Here is a 22,764-nt window from a genome sequence, read left to right on the forward strand (position 1 = left end):
ACTTATCAACACATGATTACATACATTGTGTACCCTTAATTAATATGTGAATCTAGAAATGCCTCGTTAACTAGCCGCCATTGATCAATTAGTTGTTAATCCTAGTGTCTATTGTTATTGTTCTTATACTTTTCAGGTGAAGGAGGCAGCCATGGGCAATCTTCAGGAGGACTATTGGAATGATCAAGTTTTTGACGTAACAGCTGACTGGACCATTAGAAGATCAAGATTTGACTAGAAGTAACTGATAAACAGGAATAAATATGCAGTAAATAGGTGTTTGTACACGAATAAACAACGCACACATATATTTGTTATTTGTTTAAAATGATTTGTGTATGTGTAATGAACATCAGGTTTTGTCTGATATAACTTCTTTTCTCACTGTTACACTCTGTGTAACAAATGTCACGAGTATTGAAAAATAATAAAATAATGCATGGCCATTTTGACTTTTTTTGTGTGGCCATTTTGACTTTTTGGTGTTGCCATTTTGTCCTTTCTGTGGCCATTTTGAGTTGGAAGTTTTGTGGCCATTTTGACCAAGACCCATATTTTATATCGTCTGTGTGCTCCGACTTATGTACTTACTCAAGGGACATTAGGGGAAACATATTTGTGTTTTTGTCGTTGTTGCCTAATGCCCAAAATAGTTATTTCCAAATCAAGGTGGATGGCGCATTCAGTCGAGAGAGAGTTGACAACTGATTAGCTCAAGAACATAATACTTTCGACTTGTTAGTCAAAGTTGGCTTATGGCTCTTCTGACATGGTCATCTTTGGAGGAGTCCACAAATCCTGACAGACAGAGGCTTCGTCTGGCAGTTAATAACAACAGAGTTTGAATACGATGTAAAATAATCTAAATTTACGAGAGAAAATATGCAACACGTTAGAGTATCCTTGATTTTACACATCTCTCATGTCAAGACCTTGACTTGAAGAGTGGACATATGACCAACGGTAAAATACAGAAGGGTTTGAGTGAATGATTCAACCATGTTCAATGCGTTTTAACAGTCCATTTATGCAATGGCGCCCCAGTTCAGAGCAGGAGCGATATTGAAGTGATATGCACGGAACTTGTTTACCATTTTCATTCAAACTTAAGAAGCAACGATATGGTGCTTACAAAACAAACAATCGCAATCGTACACACGGACATGGCGTTATGGCATTCCAAGGGACGCAACTCTGCATAGCTTAGTTCTAGACGAGTGTCACAGACATAATGTTTGTTTCATATTAAACCAGATGCTTGTCATGCTTTAAAGCAATCTTGTGCTATGGTTGTTTGCTGATTTGTATTAACTGCGACACCCCACTGTTTTGTCTGTGTGTTGCCAGATTACCACAAAGGTATTCCTAGAAGGCGAAGCTTCCTGTTACCCGTCGATGGGTCATTGGCTGTTATTAATTTTGGCAATGGACCAACTCTATAATCGGAATACCTATACTGTTTCCTAGAATTGAGTACTTCCTTGTATGAAAAGTCAGAGTGGACCAATCATCAGCAGAATTACGTATCTGGAACAAGAAAAGATCTGAACCTTATCACGATGTATTTATTTTGCTACAGTAGGAATACAGGCTAATATTAAATCATAATGTTAGTAGTATATATCAAATAGGCCGAGCCAACTGAAATTAAACTGTATGAGAGATATTACAAAACTCCCCAGAGATTAAAAAAAATTATTACGTTCTTCTCTTTATATGAAGTAAAATCCCTGTTCTTGTTCACTTGCTGACGTAATTCAAAATTAAGTTATCAATGAATCGTTTCAGTGTCCAATAGAAAGGGGCGGATGCAGCGTTTTGAGAAAAAGGGGTGCTGAGTTTTCACCCATTCCACCCTGTTTCATTGTTTAAGTACAGCGTACGGAAACAGGTAATAAATGTTGGCCTTTCATGCAAATTGTGAGTGACGGGGATTAATAGTACCTGCTTACGCTTCTCGAGTCTTTCACATGCGCTAGTCTGTTGTGTTTGGGCGTTTGAGCCAAACATGGTGCTGTGTTGTTTCAGCACCATTGTTTTTCGCTGTTTTTGACAGTGTTTAATTTTACCCAGTGTTGAGACAGTTGCTTCATTGCATGTTCCAACATGTCGTTTAAAGTGCCCATTAAGCACACAAAACGGTTTATTTATCTTAAGGTATAAATAACCACACCACGTTTTAAGTGTATATACGACTATCAAATTTTAGGGTGTTCCCTTTCTTTTTGTTTGTAGTATATATACAAGGTGATTATGTGAATATAAACAATACTTCATTCGCTGACCCTTACTATCATCTGCTTTCCATATATCTGTATGTGACAGGATTATTACATACACGGTGATTATGTGAATATTAACAGTACAGCATACACTGACCCTTACTATATCATAGTTATGCTATTCTTATGTCTTCATATTTGAAACCATTCGTTTGATAAACATTGTCCACCATTTAAATAATTTACGATTTTCCATGATTCACCCATGGTTGAGTTTGAAAACATTTTCACATCACATTGGTCTCTCTTTTGTTAAGATTTTGCCAATGTCTTTTAATATAATGATCCATAAATATTTGTATCTACGAAAAACACCATAAAGTGTCATGCCTTCGATTTAGCCTCAGAACTGACAGCCTACGATTTCAGACTGTGTTAAAATTACTGTCTACATCTTTCACTGACGCAGTAGAAGAATCTAAGGCGTTCTGAAGTTTCAGCTTCGTCTCTGCACTCTCGGGTTTTGATTTGAGTACCGCAATATTCTGTTATTGGCTTCACTCTTTTTGCAAAAAATCGCCGTTTGAAGTTCAGTTCGTTTAGTTCCGATAAGGTTCGCCACGTTGTGATCCGGTTATACACACTTAAATATATTGTTAAAAAAGCTACATAATTGAACATATCTTAGATTTAGACCTGGCTGAAGATGTTTGGCTAATAATCTCTGGTAGCATGGGTAACAGTGTTTTAAGAGGCTCCAGTTGCTGTTGCTCTTCGCCAACTCTCTTGTATTTGGCATCTAATCCTTGAATTTGCTCACTTTTAGAAAGTAAGACACGCTCAAGTTTGTCAATTTTCACATTTGCTGTCTTAAGCTCTGCTTTGAGTTCAACAATTTGATGATCAAGGTTGATGACTAGACTCTGCAGTGAGTCCTTATCCTTCGTCAGTTCTGTAATGTCACTTTGAAGTTTATCTCGTTCAGTTTGGAGCTCACTGACTTCCTCTTTACTCGACCCATGCGACCCTCCAGACGTCTAATCTCTTCTTTCTTATTTTCAAGATCTTCTTTTGCCTTTTCCAGTTCGTCCTTCAGTTGGTCTTCTGTTCTGGATGGGCTATTGTCTAAGGAGTGTTCCGATTCATTGTAGATTGAGGCACTTGCAACTGAAGCTTCACTGCTGACGTCCAGCTGGTTCTGCAGAATAAGGGAACTGGTACATTCATCGTCAAATTAAGATTCGAATGAAAGTAGATTGCGGTGCTGACTATGTATGTGAAACTACACAGTGTACGACAAAGGACAAGGGACAGGTGCAACATGCGTGCATTATTGCTGAGAAAATACATTGTGTGACTGTTCTTTGACACTGATGACACTTCACTTGGAAAATCATTGGAATGTTATGTGTAAATCGAAACTTCTCTAAATGCCAATATAGTATCATATAACTGGAAGAAAGACTAGTTGGTCTCATGCAATCTTGAAAAACAAAAACAGAAGCAGTGTTGTTTTCCATGATTAATGACACTAATTTGAAAATATTTGTGACGCAAAGCAAATCAATTTCATAACCAATCAATCATAAACATGGGTATTTATAACATATACGATCGGAAAAAGCAACTGTGCATAACAGCACATTTCATTAATAAAGATAACCCAAACTAAACATATTACAAAGAATTTGCATGAATTTTATTGTTACTTATCGTGCATGGCACGTGCATTTTGTGCAGAATGCCGTGTTAGTCACGGTTTGCATGTTTTATGACACCAGAAGTTCACACACCTGATATTGAAAATTGAAGAAAAGCCTCTGAAAATTGTGGAAAACACTTTAATTTTTAACTGAGCTGCGTGTATGTCATGCTGCTCCTACAGTAAAGCATGGGTATACAAGGGACTTTGAGTGGCCCCAAATGAAGTAGCCAGACATTTTGGCGTCAACTGAAACTCGATATCTAAAGAATCTAAAGAATCCATTCTAGACTGCCACTTTGACGGCTAGGACCATTCCTGGCTTTCGTCCAATCAGTTCCAGGACATTACGGAACCGACGGAGGGAGCACAACATCCGTCCCCTGCACGATCTGTAATCCGTCCAGTTTTGCCCCCAAATCACCGTCTGGCACGCCTTACCTGCTTTATTGATCATCTGCGAGACACAATTTGGAATGTTTTGTTGACTGACGAGTCGAGATTTCATCTGGACAGCTCAGGTGGCAGGATAAGGGTGTACAGACGTGAGATGAAAGGTGTGCGTGTGTTGTTCAACGTTTGATGTCTGCCGCGTTAAGGTACGGGGAGACATCGCATAGCATGGATGGATACGACGTGACATTCTTAAAGGCAATGTAACAGATCTCATGCGCAGATCAGTGGGTCTCATGTGCATGAAAGATTTTCTGCGGCTGCTGAACATTCCCATGGCCAGCTATCTGTACGAAACTGTCATCTATTGAGCGCACTTGGGATGAAAGGTTTACGTCAAGTCCAGAATAGGCCATTGACATTAGCTGAATTGGGACAAGCGTTGTTCAGACATGGAACAACATTGGTGTACGCACACGATACTGAATTTTCACACCACATCTCTTCAAGGACAAGTCACGATGCCTACGGTCAAGTCATACCGATTTCGGTATTATCCTTTCAGCAATTAAACAGTGATTAAGGAAAACACCACAAATCATCTTACTATCCTTTTGCATTAAAATGACATAGCATAAAATAATGCACAGTTAATTTATTCCAGTAGTATATTTATCATGTTTCCCTTTGGATATGCTTGTGACTGTATCATAAAACACAAGGAAAACTTCAGTTAGAAGCCAGTACACACAAGCTTTCACATTTGTGAAATGAATCAAATAAGAGTGTAAGTGCTTCCGTACATTATTCGTACGTCAGTTCCTCTAATTGTGGACTTTAATGGCAATAGATGAGCAGTAACTCATATCAATACTATTGTTTCACTCTATATAACAGCCTAGAAATAACAGATCGTCAACACAAATTACTAGCCCACGTGTTTACGATGTATTGACTAATATATTATCATCCCCCATCCTCACTTCAGAAAGCTCTCTGGACAAACTTATATTTCCGATGTTGCAATGGTGTTGAAACATCTCAGTATTACACATACCTTTTCATTATGCACGTAGAACTGTTTTAAACGTTTTTCAAGTTGTATTTACAATCCATTCTTTTCGTTGATATCGTCCACCACTCGTAAGAAGTTATATGGAACACGTTCTTGGTTCTGGAAAACGCTTGATTTTCTTGTTACTACTATCTTCTGCCATAATGCATGTACTGTTGGACTGACTGAGACATTCTTCACCAAACTCTGAAAACCTGTCCAAGAGGATGTTTACGTCACTTCTTTCAATAATTCTATCCTAGTAATCCCGTATCAGCTGAACATACACATCTGCTCTGCTCACGTTATGGATCATATTCTTACATACATCCGTGAAATACGTGAATCAGTTGGGCATGCCTGAAACAAGTCATGAAACAGGTTTGTTTGTTGTTTTATATGCCAGCTATATGTTTGCTGTCTTAATCCAGTCTGAATAAGATAATCCACTATCTTCCAGACAGAATTCTTCGTTATTTAGTACATCATTCAATTTGGCTTCAATTCAGATGTTTGTCTTTGTTTCCGCTTAAGATTAAACGTCGTACTTTTGTTTCTCACAAAGGGACGAGTAGATTCGTTTGGTGTCACCAACATCCTGGGCGTATTTCTGGTTGAATTTGTATATCCTCGGGCTTTCCTGAAGATGTTGATACTGTCTCTATCTCGGTACCCTTGATGGCGGTAATAGTTTAAATTAAGGTAGGTGTCATAATAATTGTTGGGATGATAATTGTCCTGCTTGTTTTGTGGCCATATGCTTTCTTCAAAACGGTCTTAAACTTCCCATACGATTCCTGCCCTCGATGATGATAATCAATCTTTTCCCTCTGTATATAGGTGTCTGGTATTGTTAAGTATCGTCCACTTCTGGGTCGCCTTGTATTCAAGTCGTTCTGGTTTTCGTCATTACGTTTGTTGCATTGATCACTTTCCTCTGAATGATCTTGGCAAATCAGTTGCTTCACGCCACCATTTAATGCTTTTGCGTAACTCAAACTTAGGTTTTGAGCATCAGGTTTGTTGGTTTTCATTGACACTGTAGGATTGGTTGTGTTGTTTCAATTTTCTTTCATATAATTCTTCTCTTTGCAATGTTTCTCAGCATATGAGTAGAACCATGCCTCCTTTCCACTCCATATTTCCACTGATTCCTATTATGTTTTTTCCATAAAATTAAGAGAACATTCTGAACCCGAGCTGAAGTTTCTTCTGGAATGCAAGTTCCATACACTCGTCCATTTTACGAATTTTGGAATCATATTTTGGTAATCTTTTCTCGAGAAATTTAAAAATATCCGCTTGGAATCAAGGGGCGGCCAACACTTTGCGTAAACTGGGTCTCTTCCTTCGGTTCATCTATGATCCTATGTTTCCAGAGTATGTGAGGCAGTATTGGTTCCTCACTGTTATATATAAGGCAACCTTTCACTTCCACTGAATGATTGCACCAAGGACATTCTTAAAGACCTTTTCACAACACATATGGCAGGAATAGATGATTGTGTGTCTTATATTTCTGACTTATGATGGCTACGCACAGGCATTAAAGTTAATGTCTCCCTGTCAAATGAAACATTAAATGAGAATTAGAAACTGAAACAATTTTGGTCAGCGAAGCGTGAATGTGTGGAAATAGCATTCGTATGTCAGCTATGACACGCTTTGAGAAGCTTCCACAACTGGAGTGTGATGCTGTTGGGAACAATAATGCAGAATCTGTGCTCGCAACCTGGGTCTCAATCACAGGCAATCTGTAGAGCAAATTTGTAGCGAACATAGAGTATATGACCAGTCTTCGTAATTGAAAGCGAAGCAAGCAAAGGTTGGCAACGCACTTGCTTCGGTTCGAAAAATATTTCACATGTCAAAATAAAATATCGCCTCCATCAAAGGTACACTCCCACTTCCTCAACTGCTTGTGCCCTCAGATTTCCAACCCCACATACAATAATCACGTGAAATATGTTTTCTTCAGCATTTTATGCGCCACGCGTGGTATTAAGATCCTTCTTCGCATCCATTACACCTGCTAGCTTCCCGCAACCCCATTTGCGCTACAGTGTGCCTGTGTCTCAATCAAGAATGGAGAAATCGCACATATAAAACATCAATATGCTCCACCGCACAAAGTCAAGTCAAAGATGTTTATCGTATTCCAGGGGTCCATCACTTTCGTACACATACAGGCAGGTCGTCTCATGTCTCCTGTATGTGGTTATGGTATTTTTTTATTTCCAATTTTATTCCCACTCTACAACGTATATATATAGCACAGTTATATACACATACTCACTCATATACATACATCGATACATACATATATGCACATACATATACAGGTAGATAGATGTACAGTTTTTCTCTTCAACTGATAAAGGTGGGTCGATTTACACTACAGACAGGCATTCTCAATTTCGGCACATGGCTAATGCATTCCCGTGTAACATTGTGTACAAATGTTTAGTCTCCATTGGAAGGTGGGCTACAGATATATGTAGTAAGTTCATTTAATCGCACACTGAGGTAAACATTCGTATATAAGAATGTACATGTGTTTCCTTTTGCTTGGAAGGTATGTCTGCAGGAAGAGAAGTTAAGTTTTGTCAATCGTGCACATACATAATACAGTCATACGTATGAAGATAAATAAATACAGTCATAAAGTACATATAAAGATGTACATGTTTTCCCCTTCTGTTGGGAGGTATATGTTTCAGATGGGTAATCAATAGTCATCATTTAGGTACACAAATACAGATGAACCTTTATGATGATAATGTCTTTCTTAACCATATATTTATTAAATAGATGTTTTAAAATCGTGAAAATCTAATTACTTAATATTGTTCACTTACGGAGTGATATGTAGAAGATTATAATCATCTGATTTTGTTTCAAATAATTTGTGAAAAGATGAAGAAAAGAAGAAAATATTGCCATTAGAGAAAGTGGAAAAAGTCGTATACCTGTTGGCTTGGTAATGTTTTATAATTTCTCTTTGTGCGTGGCTAAAATGTATACGTTTATAATTCACTTCCGGTTGTGCATGAGAAAAGAGAGGCTACGCTCCGCCGCCCCACAGGCTATCGTAAGTAATCCTGCCAAATGACTCAGTGAAACACGGCCCTATGAAAACAACATTTGCAAATAGCTATTAAAGACATTTATAAACCATTATTTAATAAATACGCATAAAATAATATCTCCAAAAATGGCAATAAGAGCAAGCTCGGCGAACATGGAGGAAATTGTGAAGTCATCAGAAAAAAGACGACGTGAACACATCCTAGATGTGAAAATCGAGCTCAAAGACTCTATGAAAGCAATTAAGCAGGATACAAACGATTTGAAAACACGGGTTGACAGTGTTGAACACGACGTCTCGATGCACAATGGTGAACTGACCAAACTTTGTACCGAAATGGCCGCCATTAAACAAGCTCACAGCAGTCTTGAACGTCAGTGCATTCTTAAAGATATACACGATAGGAAGAGTAATCTTCTTTTCTACGGTTTGCCAAATGAAAACATAGAAAACACGCTTAAAGTGTTCTTTATTGAGAAACTCAAGTTCAGCTAGGACAGAGTGGACAACATGTTGATCCAAAATGCCCATTGACTCCCAGAAAGCGAATACGAGGCAGAACAATCCAGTATCATCGCTACCTTCGTGAAAATGACAGACCGGAATGAACTACTATGGGCACGGAAAATACTACGAGAACAGACCGAACGGTACAGCATACAAACAGACCTACCCCCAATGTTAAAGAAGCGACGAGCGATCCTGAACAGACAAGCGACGGAAATACGCGAAAAACAGAACGTGTGGACGAGGGTGAGAGTCGTGGGGGTGGAGGTGGTACTGGAGACGAAGGAGCCGCATATTCAGTCTTCTCAGTGTAAAGATGTGACTGATACTCCACCACAGATAATGAGTCTGTCTGAATTTTGTTCTATTCGCTGTTAGTGTCCGTTAGTTACATCATTTCTTCTTTCCAATCTTAAAATGCAAAATAACAAATACTGCCATTAAGGCCGTGCCGAATTTTGTAGTTACCGAGCACATCGTTTAAGTCCTTGTATCAAAAAGCTTTGTTAAAATTATGTTTGTGGAAAAGATACAAGTAGTGCTCATCCTATTAGGACAACAGTGAACATGAAAATCACGTGCGCTCGTAACACGTGGCCGTACCTAGAACAACACGAAATGCAAGCGTTGCGCTATGGTGAATGTTCTTTCTCTAAACTAGTTGGTGATTTATTCCATATGGACTTTCATTTGAACTACCTCTACCACACTCGATGAGTATGCTTTGCAGTTACTACTTTTGAGAAATACAAATTGAATCGTTCTATATCAAATAGATGCAACGAGAGCAAAGCGCAAAACAAGCGTTGCATTATGAATTAGTGTTCATTCGCAGATGACTTGAGGCAATCCGGGTCAGTTAGATTTTGAACCTTGCTCTGTGAGCATGTTCTGGTTTGGTTATTATTCTGAATAATCCCGCCGTACTACTTCCAATAGACGTAATAGATAGAACACTCATCGACATAAACGACAAAAAATATACCTAAACATCCATATGCGCCTTCCTTAAATCTCTTGACATGTCTTAATGTGAACCGTACGCAATACAAGCGTTTATACTGCGAACTAGTGCTCTTTCGCAGATTACTTCATACCAGTTAGATTGTCATTTTGATCCATTTTCAACGACGCGTAAACATTCATATGTGCTCCTATTGGTTTTTTCGAGCATATCGTTTAATTAATGTTTTACAATTTCTCTTTGTGCGTGGTTAAAATGTATACTTTTATTTTTCATACAATGGTTTAAAATTACTTGTTTTAATATCAGGCACACAGCAATTAGTGGGTTTTTATGTTTTCCTTGAAATCCTAAGAGTATTTTTTCTGCATTAAATGTAATTTCTCCTTCTGCAGCAATTTCCAGTCAAGCAGTCAGACGTCTCCAAAACACCTTTCCTGCATAACAGTTTAAGGTTCCCTTCCACAAGAAGTATATAGGAAGAAATTCTTACCTCCAATCTTTTTTGAGAATACACTAGCTGGTATTTTTCCATAGATTATTTTGTAACCATATGAGCTCACTACTGTTTGCACACCTGTGTGTTCCGACAGTTCGGAGTTATACTGCTTCTGAAATATTCTTTCCCATCTTTTATGTGCATATGATCTGTTGTAACCTGCGTCGAGCAGTGAGGCATAAAAGACCCTCGTTCCTTGAGGGTCTGTACTTTGCAGCTGAGAAACATTGAAGAGAGTCCTATTAAAATGGCCAGACTTTATAAAGGAGTAATAGTTGTTCCTTTTGACTGGTTGACTGGTTATAGTTACAGAGACTTGCGATTAACTAATACAAATACACAGGCCGATAAAATAGGACTGTTAAGTTCATAGTTTGCAAACCTTATAACCAGATAACTACTTAGAAAGGCTGAATCCAATATTGGAGATTAGTGATAACAAGTAAACGCTAAATTGTATTTTTAAATTGCGGCACTTGCAAATGAATCAACGATACTGGCATCTTGGTTGTTCTCAAGAGGCCTAGATAAAGAAACATCATTTGTAAATTTGTTACTATTTCAAGTTACAATTTCAGCATATGCAAATTACGGTACCAAAACATCAGTTAATCCACGCTATGAATGAATCAGAAACGACTCGTTGAAATGCAAACTGTCTTTACATGAAGGACTGGTAGACACACTTTCGTGTTAAACAATTACGTTAAAAGTATATATACTGAACCGCAAAAGAAACATCACCCTACCAAACATTTTGCTAGATATGTTTATCTTAGTTTTAATTATTTTTTCCCACTTTTTAGAAGTTAGCTAGACCTGGTTTGTAGCCAACTTTGGTTCAGATTCTGTATTTGATATAAAGCTCATGTCGTCAAAACGCAGTTACGGCAGTAATGAAGGGACGGGGTTTTTGTGCGTATTACTTCAAAATGACAATGCACGTGCATCACTAGGTGTCATCCCTATAACAAGAACCACTGAACATGCGCCGAATCATTCATTGTTCGACAGTAGCGATATCCACGATTATCAAGGGAACAGGGGGACCAAGTATTGAGAAGACTGAATGCTGGCCGGACTGCACGACATGTTGCAAATCATTTTTCGAACAATATACTGCCCGCAGTAACGAGTCTAAGCCACAGGAAGCACGGCTGTAGTAGAAGACCACCACCTGTGACAACGCTGAGGCAAAATCAGCAGATTGTCCGTCATTACTTGCAAAATCGTTTCGCTATGGCTACTGAACATGTACGGACAACCATGCATTAGCAATCAGCAGACACCAATCAGCGCCGTGACGTCTGAGGCAGAGAAACGTCAGATGTCACAGACCTTACCGGGGTCCGATCCTCACTGTTCGACATCGTCGAGCTCGTCTCCAGTGGGCCACACATTATCGGAATTCGCGACACCGTGAGTGGCGAGCTGTAGTCTTCTCCGAGTAAAGACTGCATTGCCGGTTCGACGGCTGATGGCATAGTGGTGTGGGGTGCTATTGCCCTCAATCACAAACTAGGTCCCGTGGTGTTCCAGAATACTGGTCCTGGTAGAGTAAATGGTGTAACATCTGTCTGTTACATTGGCCAAGCGCTACGTCGTGCCATAGTTTGGTCGTCATGGAAACCACGTCTTCCAGCAGAAAAACGCGCGTGTCCATACTGCCGGTAGAGACTTTTTCTGTCGACACGGCATACAACTCTTCAATGGCCTGTCCTTAGTCCAGACTTAAACCTGACAGAACACTTGTGGGACGAGATTCAGTGCAGGCTCAATGACGTGCGACAAAGTCCGACAACTGCACCTGATCTCTCTAAGACGTATCACCGAACCTGGGGGCAAGTTCATATGGTCTTTGTCAACTGTCTCATCCACTCCATATACAGACGATGCAACGCTGTTGTCAACGCTCAAGGAAGCCATACACGTTACTGACTTTCGGACCACACTGTCGCGCCACCAGTAGTCATATTGACTTGTAATTGATTGGAATTCGTCATCAAATATCGATGATCAAACATGTCAATTTTGAAACTTATTTTTCCTACACTTATTATGTTACTTACATGCGATTGAATTAAACTGATTACCAATTTCTAAAAGGGGATGACGTTTGTTTTGTGGTTCAGTGACAAGTCTACGCACACTTGTTTTAAGAATTACACAAGTGACCATATCTTGGATGTAGTTTCAGATGGATGTTCCAGTCGTTTCAGTATACATTTTGTTGAACTTAATTTTCAAATCTTTTATTTGCCCAGTTTTAGATTTTAAAGCAGTTTCAAATTCGTCAATTTTTACTTTTGCATGTTCAAGCTGTTTTCTTCAGTTTTTAATTATGATTCATAAATTCTTTGTTTTGTCTCTTTGTGTGTCCATGTCCTTTGTCAGTTCTTCATTCTCACTTTGAAGTTTACCTCGTTCAGTTTTGAGCTCAATGACGTCCTACCGTAGTCGACTGTTAACGCCTTCCGGGCGTTCAGTCACTACTGGGCAACCAAGACCTCAGCCGTGGTATTGCTGGAATATTGCTAAAAGCAGTGTAAAACTAAACGCACTCACACACCCACACATGCAGTGGATTGATTCGAACCTTATATCATCCTTACACACGTAAACCAACACTGTCCTAATCTTCGATAAATGTTGGAAGTAACACGATGGCATACGTCAGCGTTGTATGTACAATTTATTTTTCTCACAAGTACCTAGTCTGATCTGAGTATTTTCCATTGGAATATGGATGGGTTTAATTAGCTGAATTACTTAAAGATGTATTCAGGTGACTATTCATGTATAGAGCAACAAAACAGACATGACGCATACCTCTTCTTTTTTCTCTTCAAATCGTGCTAAACGGTCTCTCAGGCAGAACCACAGACCATCATTAGAGTTGCTCTGTATCAGCAGCTGTAAGAAGGCTTCCAGGACACTCTCTTCCTTCTTGTTCAGAAGGAAGTTCACAAAAAGCTTGCTTTTCTCGATACTGTCTGTCTGTGTCGTAAGAGATCTGAATTCTGACTCACTGATACATTCTTTATAAGGAAAGATATCCAAGATTGTGTCAATGTCCATTTGTCTGATAATGGCTTCCTTGTGATCACGTATCAGGTAAACATAGACATCGGCTCTGTCCTCGCCACAGGCCATCGTCTGATGTGAGACGCTGAATCAGTTATGTGTAGGTGTCTAGAAAACACAGGAGATAGACATGCCAGACTGATATATTCTGTCAACACCAAAACACAGAATAAGATCCGCATGAAACAAACTATCAATGCGGTATCTTTCCACACACGCACGCACGCACGCATACATACATACAGGTAATCATCGATCACTTACATAAAAATAGTAATTTTATTATTATAAAACATCATCTGCGCATACATACATACATACAATTATGTACAATGTACATATACACATATACATACGCACACTCACAAAAACTATATGATATCGGAGGCCAAATGATATTACTCGCTTCAATGATAGACTTACATATGTAAATATCATGCGCAATCTAACGATTTAGTCCTTCAGTTTAGAGTACTGGGAGTAACTTTGTGTACTAACACTAACTGCACACTTACCAGAAATGAATGAAAAGACAGAGAACAAATATGAACGTCTTGTTGTCCAGGAAGCAGATTGCTACTTGTATGTGCTTATTGCTACGTGTTTTATGGCAAACTGACTATTGATAAGATAGAGACACCCACAAACCAATAGTGTTTATAGTTATATGGACCTAGGATTAGCAAATGCAAATACACGTGAGCATAAAGTGGGAGTTGTGTCGATAAGCTCAAAGTGTGAAAAGCACATGACCATATAACTATTCAGAAAGGCTAAATTACGTATTGTTAGTGACACCGTGTAAATTGTATTTGTAGATTGCAGCACTTGCAAACGAATAAACGATATTGGCATCTGGGTTGCTCTAAAGTGACGGTGATCAACATACAGAACCAGTACTTGTGCATTTGTTGCAGTTCAGGCTACGATTTCGGCCCAACAACATCAGTGAAACCGCGCTATGAGTGAATTAGCAAATCCCGCACGCAAACTATCTCACATGAAGAACTGGTAAACACACTGTCGTGTTAAACAATTACGTTAAATGTATGTATGACAAGTTTATGTACAGAAAGTGAGCTGTGCTTACACACGATCTTCGTGTGTACCGCTTTTAAAGGACTAGTTTAGAAAGAATAGGTTTGCTAATGTATAATGTATTCTCAGTTAGTATAGATATACCTGTACCAGTCGGCGTCTCGACAGCTGTTTAATTCCCTTTCAATGAATCAGCCCCTAATCCGGATCTCCTGCACAAATTCTCGGAGGTCAACTGATGATGGTATGGAGGGTCAGAGGGTACCAATCAACAGAGGAATTCGGCACCATGGTAAAGCATACCTCCGAGGATCAGTTCAACAAGTTTGATTCAGTATCTGCTATTGATACACTCATTGCTGTACTGTGTACATGCCACTTGAGTGTAATAAATACTGGCATTAAGACGTCACTCGTCTGTTCTTACTGAAACATACAAGAAAAAGAAGAAGAAAATTTAGGCACTGTTTTAACTACTTCTGACATTACGATTTATGATTTAAAGAACATTTTGAACTATTTTATACAATTAATACATATATTCCAAAACCAACATGAATTAAATATAGGTGGAAATACAAACTTTAAGTATATTATAATGCATTCCGATGCTTCAGTAGTTTATTCCATATAACACAGTAGAGTATAATGTCTTTCAGTCAATGCCAGTTAAATTCTTCTGTTTGTGAAGAAACTTTTGTAATAGTGTATATAGGGACGGTTGGGTAGCCCAGTGGTTTCTCACACCGAGGACCCTGGTTCGATTCGACACATGGGTACAATACGTTACTCCCATTTATAGTGTATGGTATAAAACCATACTCACTCTCTCACTGATATTGTCTGTAAGGCAACGTTCTATGAAATGTTACATAATGTGGTTACAATATCTGATATACTAACACGGTGCGTGTCAGGACGTAGTCTGGTGATTAAAGCATTCGCTGGCCACGACGAAGACCCGGCTTCGATTTCCACATGGGTACAATATGTGAAATCCATTTCTGATCTCAATAACTCATGCACTCACACACTCATACTTGAGTATGCTTTATCTGTTAACTCTGTGGGAGATAAATATTTTGTAAAGGATTACAGTTTGTAGCAACTGGCTGGAATATCAAACTAACTGTATTTGCACTCCAAGGTTACTCAGTTCTCTTAGTATGTCCATGCAGAACATTGTATTATCCTTTTTATTATGTTAATGCAAATTCAGACGTAAAGTTGGTTTTCTTCTTAACCTGAGTATTGTATTAACTCAGAATATACAGATATAGACAATCATACACATCTTATGTTTCGGAACATCATTTGACACGTCAATGTTATTCATATCATTATTTTGTCATCGAAAAAGGAATACAGTCATATAATGTGAAAATTCAGTCTAAAATTCGGTTTGTACTATAAAGATCTACAGCCGAGTACCGTTGATTTTAGTAAACGACCAGCGCATCCTAACACGACTAAGGAACACAACTCAACTGCTTTTGGAGTGTATCAGAATGTTTTTGCTTGTGAGATGTGTAACTATGTTTTCGATATTCTTTACTTCGGGATTTCCTCCCACGTCGAGTCTGTATTGTATTTTATCAAAGTTGTATTGCATTTTTGTACAGTTTTACTGATTTTTACTGAAATCATTGACTGATTAAAGTAACGTGAGTGAGTTTAGTTTTACACCGCACTCAGAAATATTCCAGCTATATGGTGGCGGTGTATAAATAATCGAGTCTGGACCAGGAGATCCAGTGGTCAACAGCATGAGCATCGACCTACGCAACTTTGACACGATGACATGTTTCAACCAAGTCAGGAAGCTTGGCCACCCAATCCTGTTAGTCGCCTCTTACAAGCATGGGTTACTGAAGATCAATTCTAACTCTGTTCACGGGTCGATTAAAGTGTATTTATGACCTGATAGACTGAACAGTCATCTACACTGTGGGTGACACAAAACATTCCCTCCCCTTGTCGAAATCTTTGATACAATGATACACAACTAACACTTATGTCTTTAACAACTGGTGAAGTTCCGGGGTAGAAGGGGCATTCAGCAACCTGTGCTAGCCATAAAAGGGGACTGTGCTTGTCGTAAGAGCCGATTAACGGGATCAGGTGGTTAGGTTCGCTGACTTGGTTGACATACACCATCGGTTCCCTATTGTGCAGATCGATGCTCATGTTGTTGATCACTGGCTTGTTTGGTGCAGACTCGATTATTTACAGACCGCCGCCATGTAGCTAGAATATTGATGAGAGTGTCGTAAAGCTCAACTCACTCTCTCACTATGTATTTAATCATAATCAATGTAGTGGTAGTACACTGAATTGTGTAGGGTGAGCATCCACCTACCTCTCTTTCTCTCTCTCTCTCTCTCTCACTCACGCACGCGCGCATACACAAAAGCACGCACGCGCACCACCACCCCACCCGCCATAAATTTGTAAAGCTGCCCAAATTTTACGATGGTGCATTTAAAGAGCACTTCCCAGTATATTTCATTGGTGGTAAATTGAGAATGCTACTTCTGTCATGTCATAGAGTAAAAAGCATTCTCATTGTACACGCATACGCTATTCACCTTTGCACGATTCAGCAGAAGTTGAGACACTACCGTGTCCAGGTGAAAACAGGAAGTAGGAAGCACGTGACGTGGTGGCATAAGCTCCACCCACTAAAGACTAGTCATGTTCATTGTAAAACTAAAGGCAACTGCCTTATTTTTGCGAAAGTGTTTTTGCATGGGAAATACAAAGTAATTATCTCTTTGAATGATATTCATTTTCTTGGACTCTGCAGATGAGGCAAGAACCTAGTATTCAGAGATCTGTTGTTTCTTTGCCTCTGCACCTGCTCAGTTCCCGATAATGACCTTGTAGACCTGGGTGTTGTTCGTCTCGCTGTATTACTTTGTGAATGTATTCCACTCTGTCTGATTCCCTCTACAAGTTCCTGCAACTCTTCTTTCCACATACGCATTTCAAGGATAGTATTCTCTAAACTCTCGACCCGTTGTGACACTTCATTCAGTTCAGTTGTCAAACGGTGTATTTCTTTGTCCTTCGAAGCTGATTCCATTTTCACTTTGATAAGTTTCTTTTCAAGTTTCTCTCTCTTTTTTCTCTCTTCTGTTAGTTGCCTTTCCAGTGTAAATATCTGTACATCCTTAGCATCAGACTCAATCTGTGAAATGTAAGACAACGTTAATGCAAAACAGCACACACCTGTTGCATACAGAGTAAATCGTAGCAGTCAGAAGGTTAGTTACAGCAAAATTACTTGAGCAGCTAAATCAGCGAGTTTTACCATCCGATTCCTTAATCGCTTGGGTCGCTTAATCTTCACGGGATAGTGTTGTTTGTAAGCGCCAATAGCCGCCCGTATCATTTAAGTAGTTGCTATGAATTTACGCCGCAATATCACACGTGGGGAGTCGAACCCGGGTTTTAAGCGTTAAGAGCGGACGCTGTAACTATTAGGCCATCCCGCAGAGATACTCTATTCATGTGTTTGAACGATGTTTCTTGGCGGTTGTTTGTGTAAACGTGTCTTACTTGTATTTTTTAAAACAATTTTGAAGTTTGTTTTGGCCAAACAGTTTACACTGAAGACAAAGAGCTAAATAATGACCAATAAAATGACGGGCAAAAGAAAGTACACAGGTGTATTTGTTGCTGCAATTCCAAATTTGCGTTCTAACAGCAAAAAAGATTGAAGAACACTGATTGTTTCGAACGCAATCATAATGTTCCATTTGCCAAAATGCAACCAAAAATATTTGTACTTGTTTTACACGAATTTTCGCAAAATTGTGACTATTGTCCAATGCACGAGTAGTTTTCGTACCGAGGGTATAAGACCGGTTTGTCATGAAGACTGAACAATAGCTAGACAAAAATATCACGTGAAAATGCATGAAGAGTGCATGAAGAAGAACGAGAACTGGCCACAGGAATGACACAATGGGTACTTCCAACAACCATATTGCAAGGAAACTGGGTTGCGCTAGACAATCCGGAATTCGGTTTAACCGTTTCAATATAACCGTTTCAATATCGGGTGTGCCGATTCCCAGTGACAAGATGACTTGGTGCTGCTGGGATACGGGCAACTAAACAGGTACATTTACGAAATATAATTCTACTACAATATGAAACCCTGAAGAAGGACGTCAATGAAGTAATTAAAATTTCCAAATTATTGGTTTTGAGACTCGCCCTAAACATCACTGGGAAGATGAGGAGAAGTGAAGCATATATGAAATAATATAACCTTGTAATACAAGTATGAAGGGCTAAAGAAGCACGTGACTGCGAATTCATTTCACACTTCCGTCGCCAGTTCCACTAACTAACGTATTTTTGCACAGAACTACCCAGCCAAACATAACACTTAGCAAAATAGCTAAATACGCTCGGTATAGTTATTTTGTATCTCAGTATATATGTGCTGTTCAAGCGCATTTGCCATTTCTGAATTACACCGTAGATATACACACATGGCTGCTTGAATGTCTACTTACATTCGTTTCTCCATCGGTTAACCTCTCCGACAACTCTGCTATGATTAACGCATATTTTTGGCCTTTTGTTTTCAGAGCCTCAACAAAAGCATGAAGTCCATCTGCTCCTCCAAATTCAGTAAGAACTCCGAACAAGTATTTGAAAGCTTGCTTTGTACTGTACTCCTCAATCAATTCGATGTCTCTTTCGTCTAAAACTCCATTGTCTTTTAGTATATATATGATATCTTTCAACTCCAGACATTTCTCAACCAACTTCCAGTTTTCTTGTAGTCTGTCTATGTGTACCTGTTTCATGGGGTTGGGATGTCTTTCGCCAGCCATCTGGGAATAAGAAAATATGGGTTAGACTGTTTTTGTCCGTCTACCACCCCTCTCCACAATTTCTTAACTTCTACCATTCCTGTTTAGTCAGTCACGCGGTAAGTTATATGTGAATAACTGTGAATTCAATACCTTAACTAAACTTTATAAACGTTCTTTGTGGATATTACACTCTTAGAAAACCCAAGCAAACAAAACGCATGATCCATTTTAGAAGAATATATTGCGTTAGTTAAAGAGCAATTATTTCTTGTATTTTCAATGGTAAAAACGTTTGTTTGCCAACGCACCAGCGGCCTTTATTGTTGTGTTATTGTTTACTTCAGTCCACAAAATGGTGTCAGAATGATACTTTGTATAGAAACCCTTTGGCGGAAATAAGTGCACCGTCTCGACACAGGTTGGATAAGCCGACGAAGTTACTCTTGCGGAATTCTTCCCCATTCTTGCAGTGTGGTGGCCTGTTGTGTCTGAGGCGTTTTTAACGTTGACGCTACACGTCGATCTAGTTCATTTCATATGCGTTCTACGGGTTTAGATCTGGTGGTCGCGAAGACTATGGTAAGCCATTGACGTTAGAGTTGGCAATGTAGCGAACCGTGGCGTGTGCCGGAACATGCTCCGTCGGTCGGTCCCTAATCGGAAGCATCTGACGTGCGAGGACAACATGTACCGATTTTAAGTCAACTTCTCCTGAACCACCACTAAATCAGATGTCTGTGTGCTGGATATCGCACGCCGCACAGTGACAATCTCTTTACTAAATCTGCCAACCTGTCGAATGCAGTTAGGGGTAAAACTTTCATTTTTCCGACGGTAAGCACACTGTCTTCCATCTCGCCTTTGCAAGAAGAAATCGTGATTCATCAATAAAGCAGATTCGCCGCCAGTTCCTAAGGTTCCAGTTCTGGATCCCACGACATCACCGCAAACTACTGCGCCGAAGGTAGTCTCTCGACATAAAGCCATTTATGGTTGACTTCCCACATCACGTAATTTCCCACATCATTTCGATTCCTGAAAGTTACAATTGCCCCGTTTTGGCGCTGCAGCTGTTTACAATCACACAAAGATGTCGATTTTGACTTACCTACATGCATGCACACGCACACACGCACCCACATACGCACGGACGGACGGACGGACGGACGGACGCTAAAGTACATAGACAGACAATGGAGCACAAAAATGACTATTTTCAGGTTAGAGTATTTGGAATAAAGTTATGTACTAACACCAGTTGCACACTCACCAGAAATGAAGGAAAACAGAGAACAAATGTGAACGTCTTGTTATCCAGGAAGGTTGCCTCTTGTATGTGCTTATTGTAGTTTATTGCTATGTTTTAGTGGCATGACTGATTATCGATCAGCTGATAGAGACACACACAAACCATATAGCGTCTAAGACCTGGGGTTATCTCCTGCAAACATACATGTCGGTAAAGCGGGACTAGTGCTGATTCAAAGTTTAAAGCATGTGACCAGATAACTATACTGTCAGGCTGAATTGTGTAATGGGGTTAGAAAAACTAGACTGTATTTGTAGAATGCGGGAACTTGACGGGACTTCTTCCAGCAAAGCAATGTCCATGTGTTTACCTGGCCTTCTAGATTACACGATTTGTCCCTCATTAAACATCTATGAGATGTTTTTTATCGACGCTTGCGCCAGCGCAATCCGCCACCTCAGACACCAAAGAACCCCAGACAGCACTTCAGAAAAGGTATCAAATCATTCTTCAAGACAGCAAGCATACGGCAACTCCCTTCTTCTGTGGGTCACCTCTGCCAAGCTGTTATCGATGCTCATGATACTGATACCAGACACTGATTTTTTACTCGGACCAAGCGGCTTTGTTGAATATGAGATATGATTCGCTTAAATGTAAGTGTCCTTTCAGTACTTTGTGAGGCCTCCTTGCCTACAATACATGACTGAATGCGCCTAGGTACACTACCGATGAAAGCCTGTGGGGAATCGTGTTACAGCGTATTCCAATATCCGACCACTTCGTTCTTCATATCCTCTATAAATCTGAGTCCTATAAATTATTCTGTCCTTCCTTTGGCCCCACACATTCTCAATAGGGTTAAGATCTGGGCAGTAGTTTTGCTAGTCTAAAACTTGAACATTCTCCTCCTACATCCACTGTGCAGTCCGCAGTGTGTTTTAGGGTCGTTATCATGCTGGAAAATCCAATTACCTTCATACACTTATATCCTCTATATACGTGTGTTATACATTTCACTGATACTGTAGTTCACTTCAATTGCACCTCAAAATCATAATAACGTGCTCTTTTATTCAATATCAGGTTAATTTCTCATGTTTGAGAATAGAAGTTTATTTATTTATTTAAAAAAAAAAATATTGTCTATAGGGGCGGTGGGGTAGCCTAGTGGTTACAGCGTTTGTTTGCCACGACGACGACTAGGGTTCGATTCCCTACAGTGGTACAATGCGTGGTGTTCCCCCATCTTGATATTGCTGGAATATTGGTAAAAGCGACATGAATCCACACTCAATAATATTGTCTGTAACACAAAGTTCAATGAAATGTTACATACTGTGTTTACACACTATCTGATATCCTAACCCTGTTCGTGTTGGGGCGTAGTCTGGTGGTTAAAGCGTTCGTTTGCCACGACGAAGACCACGGTTCGATTCCATCTTGATATTGCTGGAATATTGGTAAAAGCGACATAAAACCACACTCAATAATATTGTCTGTAACACAAAGTTCAATGAAATGTTACATATTGTGTTTACACTATCTGATATACTAACCCTGTTCGTGTTGGCCTGACGAATAGACAAGTGGTTAAAGCGCTCGCTTCTCACGACGAAGACCCAACTTCGATGCCCACATGGGTACAATGTGTGAAGCTCGTTTCTGATTGCATTCACTGTTCGTGTCACGTCTCTGTAGTGTCACGCGTCCTGCGTATACCTTATCTGTTAACTCAGAGGGAGATATAACTTGCACCTGGTTGCACACGTACGTATGACTAAACAAGCAAACATTACATTACAATCTAAATGTGTCATTTGAACGCATTTACTCACGTATGCATATGTGACGGTAGATATTGCGATTGTAGTCTCTACCTGTCGAGACTGCGAATCTCCGATCCTACTAGTAGAGATTGCAAGCGACCAGAGACTCTGATTATATAAAATAACCTAGTATACAATCACAATCCCTACCAGTAGAAGCTCAAATATGTCAGGATAGAGATTACAATTCTACAATTACGTACCTCCCTCGAATTCATCCAGATGTAATTCTCACCTAATGAACAGTAATCGTTTTAAAACCACTGCTTTCCAAAGATGTGGGGAAATGACCACGCAATA

General features: G+C 39.5%; 1 protein-coding gene across 4 annotated transcripts; it reads right to left on the reverse strand.

Annotated features, from left to right (window-relative positions):
* Positions 1 to 1,545: 1,545 nt before the first annotated feature.
* LOC137294732 (uncharacterized) lies at positions 1,546 to 22,355 on the reverse strand. 4 transcript variants are annotated; one of them, XM_067825820.1, is made up of 6 exons: positions 22,195 to 22,355; positions 19,081 to 19,404; positions 17,140 to 17,741; positions 14,696 to 14,977; positions 13,259 to 13,621; positions 1,546 to 3,420 (listed from the first exon to the last, which is right to left on the reverse strand). In XM_067825820.1, the coding sequence occupies exons 5-6, from the start codon at positions 13,580 to 13,582 to the stop codon at positions 3,169 to 3,171; spliced, it is 576 nt and encodes a 191-aa protein (XP_067681921.1). In that variant the 5' UTR covers positions 13,583 to 13,621; positions 14,696 to 14,977; positions 17,140 to 17,741; positions 19,081 to 19,404; positions 22,195 to 22,355; the 3' UTR covers positions 1,546 to 3,168. The 4 variants fall into 4 exon arrangements, 3 of the variants coding, with proteins under 3 accessions (XP_067681921.1, XP_067681920.1, XP_067681922.1); XM_067825819.1 differs by lacking the exon at positions 22,195 to 22,355 and adding an exon at positions 20,657 to 20,722; XM_067825821.1 differs by lacking the exons at positions 14,696 to 14,977; positions 17,140 to 17,741; positions 19,081 to 19,404; positions 22,195 to 22,355 and adding an exon at positions 14,029 to 14,128 and having other exon boundaries at positions 1,550 to 3,420.
* Positions 22,356 to 22,764: the final 409 nt, after the last annotated feature.

This window comes from Haliotis asinina, chromosome 8 (assembly GCF_037392515.1).
Source record: "Haliotis asinina isolate JCU_RB_2024 chromosome 8, JCU_Hal_asi_v2, whole genome shotgun sequence".
Classification (NCBI taxonomy): domain Eukaryota; kingdom Metazoa; phylum Mollusca; class Gastropoda; order Lepetellida; family Haliotidae; genus Haliotis; species Haliotis asinina.

Coding starts and splice junctions, on each gene's coding strand:
- LOC137294732 (XM_067825820.1), bottom strand. CDS start 13,582: ATGGCCTGTGGCGAGGACAGAGCCGATGTCTATGTTTACCTGATACGT. Junction 3,421..13,258: donor TTGAAGAGAAAAAAGAAGAG/GTATGCGTCATG, acceptor CTTATTCTGCAG/AACCAGCTGGACGTCAGCAG.